Source organism: Carcharodon carcharias, unplaced genomic scaffold (assembly GCF_017639515.1).
Source record: "Carcharodon carcharias isolate sCarCar2 unplaced genomic scaffold, sCarCar2.pri scaffold_980_ctg1, whole genome shotgun sequence".
Classification (NCBI taxonomy): domain Eukaryota; kingdom Metazoa; phylum Chordata; class Chondrichthyes; order Lamniformes; family Lamnidae; genus Carcharodon; species Carcharodon carcharias.
This window is the reverse complement of record NW_024471190.1, coordinates 17,994-27,500: the sequence shown is the minus strand read 5'-3', so window position 1 is coordinate 27,500 and position 9,507 is coordinate 17,994. Positions and strand designations below refer to the sequence as shown.

General features: G+C 63.9%; 1 protein-coding gene across 1 annotated transcript in view; it reads left to right on the top strand.

Moving 5' to 3' along the window:
- The window catches only part of emg1 (EMG1 N1-specific pseudouridine methyltransferase), a gene marked incomplete at its 3' end in the record, with an annotated part of 9,043 nt that extends 988 nt beyond the window's left edge, over positions 1-8,055 (top strand). Inside the window, exons 2-6 of the mRNA XM_041182656.1 lie at positions 1,239-1,340; positions 1,860-1,961; positions 4,940-5,081; positions 5,220-5,278; positions 7,854-8,055. Coding sequence (XP_041038590.1) covers positions 1,239-1,340; positions 1,860-1,961; positions 4,940-5,081; positions 5,220-5,278; positions 7,854-8,055 — 607 coding nt within the window. The remainder of the gene's footprint in view (positions 1-1,238; positions 1,341-1,859; positions 1,962-4,939; positions 5,082-5,219; positions 5,279-7,853) is intronic.
- Positions 8,056-9,507: the final 1,452 nt, after the last annotated feature.

The following is a 9,507-nucleotide window of genomic DNA, read 5'->3' as shown; positions in this document are numbered from 1 at the left end:
GAACTTGCCCCCCCCGCCTCTCTTCAGTTGCCCCTCACCAAGATGGCCGGCTCCCCCTTGTATATCAATGGGAGATCTAGCCACCCCCACCTCAGTTGCCCCTCAGCAAGATGGCCGACCCATCACAGTAAATCAAAGGGGGAACTTGCCAGCCCCCACCTCAGTTGCCCCTCACCAAAATGGCCGACTCCTTACTGTAATTCAATAGGGGAACCAGCCCCGACTCCCCAGTTGCCCCTCACCAAGATGGCCGACTCCTTACTGTAATTCAATAGGGGAACCAGACCCAACTCCCCAGTTGCCCCTCACCAAGATGGCCGACACGCCACGCTAAATCAAAATGGGGGAAACGTGCCCCTCACCGAGGGAGCTCTCACTCCCGGTATAATTAAGGGGGGAAAAAAAAAATGCCCCGCAGCAAAATTATTCTCCAGGGCGGAAAAGCCCCCTCGACACTATAGCCCATAAAAAGAAAATCATTGAGGCGGGGGTTGGGTGTGTGTGTTGGGGGGGGGGGGTGGTTGATTAGCCCCGCACTAAGATGGCCGACGTCCTCCTTTTCAAGCGAAGGGCAGATGCCCCGCAACAAAATGGCCGGCCGTCCCTTCGTAAACAATGGGGTGGTGTGAGGGGGCGGGGTGGGGGGCGGTGTGGAGATGCCCCGCACCAAAATGGCCGGACCTCCCGTTATAATCAGTGAGGTTGGAGTTTGGGTGGGGAGCAAGCAACAAGATGGCCGTGTGTCCCCTGAACAACCAGCCGGAGCCGAGCGCCCCGCACTAAGATGGCCGGCGCTCCCTTTCTAACCAAAGCGTGTGGGTGGAGGTTGGCGGGGGGGGGGGGGTGGGGTGGAGGGGGTTTGGTGCCCCGCACCAAGATGGCCGGCCCACCCTGCCCCAGCCAATCGGGTGGCGGAGAGCAGGCACCAAAGATGGCCGGCGCTGCGCGGCGCGGCGCTCACTCTCACCAATCGAAAGGCGGACCGAAGGGAGACGGGGCGGGGGGCGGGGAGGGGAGGGGAGGGGGCGGGGTCGGGATGGCCGCTTCCGGTTCCGGCCCCGCCCCCAGTACCCAGCACCCAGCACCCAGCGGGACCGGAAGTTCCGGCGGCCTGGGCCCATCCTGAGTGTCTGTCCAAGATGGCGTCGCAGGGGAAGAAGAGGAGGAGAGGGAGGGAGCAGCAGGAGGAGGAGGGGGAGGGGGTGGGGGAGGAGGGGGAGCCTGCGGGGGGAGGGGCGGGGGGAGGGGCGGGGGGAGCCCGGCTCTGGTCAGCCCCACGGAGGCGGCAAGAGGCCCGACTGGTGGTCATCCTGGAGGGAGCAGCGCTGGAGACAGTGAAGGTGGGAATGGGGGAGGGGAGGGGAGGGGAGGGAGAGAGGCTGATTAGGGGAGGGGTTTGGAGGGGGGGGAGGGGGTAGAGGGCAGGGAGGGGGGGAGAGGGCAGGGAGGGGGGGTTAGAGGGCAGGGAGGGGGGTTAGAGGGCAGGGAGGGGGGGTTAGAGGGCAGGGAGGGGGGGGTTAGAGGGCAGGGAGGGGGGAGGGGGGGAGAGGGCAGGGAGGGGGGAGGGGGTAGAGGGCAGGGAGGGGGGGGTTAGAGGGCAGGGAGGGGGGAGGGGGGCAGAGGGCAGGGAGGGGGAGACAGGGGTGGTGGGAGGGCCAAGGGGGCAGGTGGCAAGGAGGGGTGCAGGGGGCAGGGGTTTGTTTGTGGAGGTAGGAGGAGGGTGTTTGGGGAGGGAGGGGAGGGGGTTGGAGCGAGTGGGTGAGATGGAAGGGTCTGTGGGCTTGGGTGAGGGGCCTGGGGGTGGTTGTTTCTCTCAATCTGCCTCTAACTTTTGGTCTCTCCCCCCCCCCCCCCTTCAGGTTGGGAAGACGTTTGAGCTGTTGAACTGCGACAAGCATCGGTCACTCCTCCTGAAGCACGGCCGTGATCCGGGCAGTGTCCGGCCGGACATCGCGCACCAGGTCAGACATCCCCATCTGCTGGGATTGGCCGAGGGGGAGGGGGAGGGGGAGGGGGGGTGGAAAATCCTGCTATGTACGTACCTGATCCTCGACGACCTGCCTGTGACCTCGGTGACCCCTGTTTTTGACCCTGACTACGAACCCCACCAACGTGACCTGTCTTGACCCTGGTAACCCCAGCCCACAGCTCCCCAGTCCGTGACCCGGGCGTCCCTCGACCCGGCCGGTGACCCTGACGACCCTGCCCACAGCTCCCCGGTCCGTGACCCCAGGGCGACCCTCGACCCCCGGCCGGTGACCCCGGGGCGACCCTCGACCCCCGGCCGGTGACCCCGGGGCGACCCTCGACCCCCGGCCGTTGACCCCGGGGCGACCCTCGACCCCCGGCCGGTGACCCGGGGCGACCCTCGACCCCCGGCCGGTGACCCCGGGGCGACCCTCGACCCCCGGCCGGTGACCCCGGGGCGACCCTCGACCCCCGGCCGGTGACCCCGGGGCGACCCTCGACCCCCGGCCGGTGACCCCGGGGCGACCCTCGACCCCCGGCCGGTGACCCCGGGGCGACCCTCGACCCCCGGCCGGTGACCCCGGGGCGACCCTCGACCCCCGGCCGGTGACCCCGGGGGCGACCCTCGACCCCCGGCCGGTGACCCCGGGGGCGACCCTCGACCCCCGGCCGGTGACCCCGGGGGCGACCCTCGACCCCCGGCCGGTGACCCCGGGGCGACCCTCGACCCCCGGCCGGTGACCCCGGGGGCGACCCTCGACCCCCGGCCGGTGACCCCGGGGGCGACCCTCGACCCCCGGCCGGTGACCCCGGGGGCGACCCTCGACCCCCGGCCGGTGACCCCGGGGGCGACCCTCGACCCCCGGCCGGTGACCCCGGGGGCGACCCTCGACCCCCGGCCGGTGACCCCGGGGGCGACCCTCGACCCCCGGCCGGTGACCCCGGGGGCGACCCTCGACCCCGGGGGCGACCCTCGACCCCCGGCCGGTGACCCCGGGGGCGACCCTCGACCCCCGGCCGGTGACCCCGGGGGCGACCCTCGACCCCCGGCCGGTGACCCCGGGGGCGACCCTCGACCCCCGGCCGGTGACCCCGGGGGCGACCCTCGACCCCCGGCCGGTGACCCCGGGGGCGACCCTCGACCCCCGGCCGGTGACCCCGGGGGCGACTCTCGCCCCCCGGCCGGTGACCCCGGGGGCGACCCTCGACCCGGCCGGCGACCCGGGGCGACCCTGCCCCTGACTCTGTGGCCGAGCCACGCCGCACCGAAACAGGCCCTTCAGCCCATCGTGTCCGTGCTGGCCCTCGAGCTCCTTATCTGTTCTAACCCCGTTGTCCAGCTCTTGGCCCCGTAAGCCCTGCGTGCTGCACAGCGCTTCGAGTGCTCCTCTCAAACGCTTCCTCCGTGTGGTGAGGGTTTCTGCTTCCACCCCACCCCCTCAGGCAAGTGTCCTCCAGCTTCCCACCACCCTCTGGGTGAACAATATTTGTTCAAATCCCTTCTAAACCTCCTGCCCCCTCCCTTAAATCGCTGCCCCCCCCCCCCCCCCAGTTACTGATCCCTCCGCCAAGGGGAAAGTTTCCTCCCTACCTACCCTATCTATGCCCCCTCATAATTTTGGATACCTCTATCAGTTCCCCCCCCCCCCTCCCCTCCTCTCCTCTCCCCCCTCCCCTCCCTCCCCTCCCCCCCCCCCCCCCTGCCTATCCAATCTTTCCCTCATAGCTCAGACCCTCCGGCCCAGGGCAGCATCCTGGTGAATCTCCTCTGCGCCCTCTCCAGTGCCATCACACCCTTCCTGTAATGTGGGGACCAGAACTGGGCACGCGGTACTCTAGTTGTGGCCTAACCGGCGTTTTACACACCTCGGTCTGGTCCTGTACTCTGTGCCTCGACTAATAGAGGCGAGTATCCCATCTGCCTCCTCAACCACCTTGCCTCCCAGCCCTGCTACCCTCAGGGATCTGTGGGCATGTACACCGAGGTCCCTCTGATCCTCTGTACTTACTAGGATGCCAGCGTTCGTGATGTATTCCCTCGCTGCGTTAGTCCTCCCAAAATGCATCACCTCACCCCTCTCAGGATTAAATTCCATTTGCCAGCGCTCTTGCCCGTCTTACCAGCCTGTCTATATCGTGCTGTGGTCTAAGGCTTTCCTCCTTGCTATTTACCACCCCGACATTCGGGCCTGAGCAGCAGATTCTGCCTGTGGGCCCGGGACTCCCATCAGTGACCCTGACGACCTTGCCTGCGACCCTGACGAACTCTGACCCCTCTCTGTGACCCTGGCGCCGGCCCGTGACATCTCCCCGTGACGCCAGGCCCCGCCCATCACCCTGGACCCAGGCAGTGACCCCCATGACCCTGCTTGCGACCTAAGCGACCCCGGTAACCCAGTCGGTGACCCCGCCGACCCTGCCTGAGACCTCAGCGACCCCGCCGACCCTGCCCGCGACCTCAGTGACCCCGCCGACCCTGCCTGCGACCTCAGCGACCCGCCGACCCTGCCTGCGACCTCAGCGACCCGCCGACCCTGCCTGCGACCTCAGCGACCCGCCGACCCTGCCTGCGACCACAGTGACCCAGTCTGCCACCTCAGTGACCCTGGTAACAGAGTCAGTGACCCACCGACCCTGCCTGTGACCTCAGTGACCCTGGTAACCAAGTCTGCGACCTCAGTGGCGCAGTCTGCGACCTCAGTGGCGCAGTCTGCGACCTCAGTGACGCAGTCTGTGACCTCAGTGACCCTGGTAACAGAGTCAGTGACCCACCGACCCTGCCTGCGACCTCAGCGACCCTGGTAACCCAGGCAGTGACCTCAACGACCCCGCCTGCGACCTCGGCGACCCACCGACGATGCACTCAGTGCGCCTGGCGACCTTGTCTGTGACCCCATTGACCCCTGTATCTAACCTCCCTGCTCTCTCTCTCTCTCTCTCTCTCTCTCTCCTCCCCGGACACACCACGCAGAGTCTCCTGATGCTGATGGACAGCCCTCTGAACCGAGCCGGCATCCTCCAGGTCTACATCCACACCCAACGCAACGTTCTGATCGAAATCAACCCCCAGACGCGCATCCCCCGCACCTTCGACCGGTTTTGTGGTCTGATGGGTAAGTTGGCCATGCTGCCTCTAGGCGTTGTTAGTTGGAGGTGGGGAGGGTGAGTGGTGGGGGGGTTGGAAAGGTGGGATGGCCGTGGTCTCAGTCCCACTGACGGGTCTAACCATCCTCCGTCTCCGTCTTTTCCAGTCCAGCTGTTACACAAGCTGAGTGTTCGGGCAGCCGATGGACCACAAAAACTCCTGAAGGTAAGTCCCGGGCAACGAATGCCCCTCGGACAGGGGCTGGGGTAATCCCGCGGTTGGTGGGGGCGGGGTGGGGTCTCGGGTCCCACCGAGCGTCCGGCCTCCCTCTTTCCTCCGGTGTTTGGCTTTTGAACATTGAGGTTTTCCCATGTAAACGGGTCACGCCGCAGCGCCACCCACTGGCCGGCGGCTGCAATGACAGCGTGACGTTTACGTGGGAAATTTCCATTCGTGAGCAGGAGGGCCTGATCTCAGTGGGGGTGAGGGGGGGGTGGTGGGTACAGGGCAGGACCGAGGGCAAGCAGGTCGGAGGGCCAGTACTGAGTGAGTGCCGCACTGTCGGAGGGTCAGTGCTGAGGGAGAGCCGCACTGTCGGAGGGTCAGTGATGAGGGAGAGCCGCACTGTCGGAGGGTCAGTGCTGAGGGAGAGCCGCACTGTCGGGGGGGTCAGTGCTGAGGGAGAGCCGCACTGTCGGGGGGGTCAGTGCTGAGGGAGTGCCGCACTGTCGGAGGTTCAGTGCTGAGGGAGAGCCGCACTGTCGGAGCGTCAGTACTGAGGGAGAGCTGCACTGTCGGAGGGTCAGTGCTGAGGGAGCGCCGCACTGTCGGAGGGTCAGTACTGAGGGAGAGCCGCACTGTCGGAGCGTCAGTACTGAGGGCGAGCTGCACTGTCGGAGGATCAGTACTGAGGGAGAGCTGCACTGTCGGAGGGTCAGTGCTGAGGGAGCGCCGCACTGTCGGAGGTTCAGCGCTGAGGGAGCGCTGCACTGTCGGAGGGTCAGTGCTGAGGGAGCGCTGCACTGTCGGAGGGTCAGTGCTGAGGGAGAGCTGCACTGTTGGAGGGTCAGTGCTGAGGGAGAGCCGCACTGTCGGAGCGTCAGTGCTGAGAGAGAGCCGCACTGTCGGAGGGTCAGTGCTGAGGGAGAGCCGCACTGTCGGAGCGTCAGTGCTGAGAGAGAGCCGCACTGTCGGAGGGTCAGTGCTGAGGGAGAGCCGCACTGTCGGAGGGTCCGTGTTGAGGGAGAGCCTCACTGTCGGAGGGTCAGTACAGATGGAGAGCCGCACTGTCGGAGGTTCAGTGCTGAGGGAGTGCCGCACTGTCGGAGGTTCAGTGCTGAGGGAGAGCCGCACTGTCGGAGCGTCAGTACTGAGGGCGAGCTGCACTGTCGGAGGGTCAGTGCTGAGGGAGCGCCGCACTGTCGGAGCGTCAGTACTGAGGGAGAGCCGCACTGTCGGAGCGTCAGTACTGAGGGCGAGCTGCACTGTCGGAGGGTCAGTACTGAGGGAGAGCTGCACTGTCGGAGGGTCAGTGCTGAGGGAGAGCCGCACTGTCGGAGGGTCAGTGCTGAGGGAGAGCCGCACTGTCGGAGGGTCAGTACTGAGGGAGAGCCGCACTGTCGGAGGGTCAGTACTGAGGGAGAGCCGCACTGTCGGAGGGTCCGTGCTGAGGGAGAGCCTCACTGTCGGAGGGTCAGTACAGAGGGAGAGCCGCACTGTCGGAGGGTCAGTGCTGAGGGAGAGCTGCACTGTGGGAGGGTCAGTGCTGAGGGAGAGCCGCACTGTCGGTGGGTCAGTACTGAGGGAGTGCCGCACTGTGGGAGGGTCAGTGCTGAGGGAGCGCCGCATTGTGGGAGGGTCAGTAGTGAGGGAGAGCCGCACTGTCGGAGGGTCAGTGCTGAGGGAGCACCGCACTGTGGGAGGGTCAGTGCTGAGGGAGAGCCGCACTGTCGGAGGGTCAGTGCTGAGGGAGCACCGCACTGTCGGAGGGTCAGTGCTGAGGGACTGCTGCACTGTCGGAGGGTCAGTGCTGAGGGACTGCTGCACTGTCAGAGGGTCAGTGCTGAGGGAGCACCGCACTGTCGGAGGGTCAGTGCTGAGGGAGAGCCGCACTGTCGGAGGGTCAGTGCTGAGGGAGAGCCGCACTGTCGGAGGGTCAGTACTGAGGGAGAGCCGTACTGTCGGAGGGTCAGTGCCGAGTGAGCGCCGCACTGTCGGAGGGTCAGTACTGAGGGAGAGCCGCACTGTCGGAGGGTCAGTGCTGAGGGAGAGCCGCACTGTCGGAGGGTCAGTGCTAAGGGAGAGCCGCACTGTCGGAGGGTCAGTGCTGAGGGAGAGCCGCACTGTCGGAGGGTCAGTGCTGAGAGAGAGCCGCACTGTCGGAGGGTCAGTACTGAGGGAGAGCCGCACTGTCGGAGGGTCAGTGCTGAGGGAGAGCCGCACTGTCGGAGGGTCAGTGCTGAGGGAGAGCCGCACTGTCGGAGGGTCAGTGCTGAGGGAGAGCCTCACTGTCGGAGGGTCAGTGCTGAGGGAGAGCCGCACTGTCGGAGGGTCAGTGCTGAGGGAGCGCCGCACTGTCGGAGTGTCAGTGCTGAGGGAGAGCCGCACTGTCGGAAGGTCAGTGCTGAGGGAGAGCCGCACTGTCGGAGGGTCAGTGCTGAGGGAGTTGTTGAACGTCTGGTGGGCAGAGACATGGCCAACACAGTTTCATGGGGAGGAGCGTGAGGTGGATCACAGTCACTTGGCTCTAGTTTCTCCGGCATTGACCACATGAATGAAGGCTCTCCCTCCTCTCTGGCAGGTAATTAAAAACCCGGTCACTGACCACCTTCCAGTCGGATGTCGAAAGTTTGGCACAACATTTAACACGGACGAAGTGGTGAGACTCCATGACCTGGTTCCAAAGGAGGAATCCGCGGTATTTGTCGTCGGTGCTTTTGCACATGGCTCGGTAAGACCCGTCTCTCACGCAGCCCTGTGTCAATCTCCAAACAAATCCCACTGCCCCGCTCTCTCCCCATAACCCTGTATCAATCCCCAAACTAATCCCACTGTCCCACTCTCTCCCCATAGCCCTGTATCAATCCCCAAACTAATCCCACTGTCCCGCTCTCTCCCCATAGCCCTGTATCAATCCCCAAACTAATCCCACTGCCCCACTCTCTCCCCTTGGCCCTGTATCAATCCCCAAACTAATCCCACTGTCCCGCTCTCTCCCCATAGCCCTGTATCAATCTCCAAACTAATCCCACTGTCCCGCTCTCTCCCCATAGCCCTGTATCAATACCAAACTAATCCCACTGTCCCTCTCTCTCCCCATAGTCCTGTATCAATCCCCAAACTAATCCCATTGCTCCGCTCTCTCCCCATAGCCCTGTATCAATCCCAAACTAACCCACTGTCCTGCTTTCTCCCCATAGCCCTGTATCAATCCGCAAACTAATCCCACTGTCCTGCTCTCTCCCCATAGCCCTGTATCAATCCGCAAACTAATCCCACTGTCCCACTCTCTCCCCATAGCCCTGTATCAATCACCAAACTAATCCCAATGTCCCGCTCTCTCCCCATAGCCCTGCCTCAATCCCAAACTAATCCCACTGTCCCGCTCTCTCCCCATAGCCTTGTATCAATCCCCAAAATTAATCCCACTGTCCCGCTCTCTCCCCTTAGCCCTGTATCAATCCCCAAACTAATCCCACTGTCTCGCTCTCTACCCATAGCCCTGTATCAATCCCCAAAATAATCCCACTGTCCCGCTCTCTCCCCATAGCCCTGTATCAATCCCAAACTAATCACACTGTCCCACTCTCTCCCCATAGCCCTGTATCAATCCCAAACTAATCACACTGTCCCATTCTCTCCCCAAAGCCCTGTATCAATCCCCAAACTAATCCCACTGCCCCGCTCTCTCCCCATAGTCCTGTATCAATCCCCAAACTAATCTCACTGCCCCACTCTCTCCCCATAGCCCTGTATCAATCCCAAACTAATCCCACTGCCCCACTCTCTCCCCATTGCCCAGTATCAATCCCCAAACTAATCCCACTGTCCCGCTCTCTCCCCATAGCCTTGTATCAATCCCCAAAATTAATCCCACTGTCCCGCTCTCTCCCCTTAGCCCTGTATCATTCCCCAAAATTAATCCCACTGCCCCGCTCTCTCCCCATAGCCCTGTCTCAATCTGCAAACTAATCCCACTTTCCCGCTCTCTCCCCATAGCGCTGTATCAATCCCCAAACTAATCCCACTGTCCCGCTCTCTCCCCATAACCCTGTATCAATCCCAAACTAATCCCACGGCCCCACTCTCTCCCCATAGCCCTGTATCAATCCCAAACTAATCCCACGGCCCCACTCTCTCCACATTGCCCAGTATCAATCCCCAAACTAATCCCACTGTCCCACTCTCTCCCCATAGCCTTGTATCAATCCCCAAAATTAATCCCACTGTCCCGC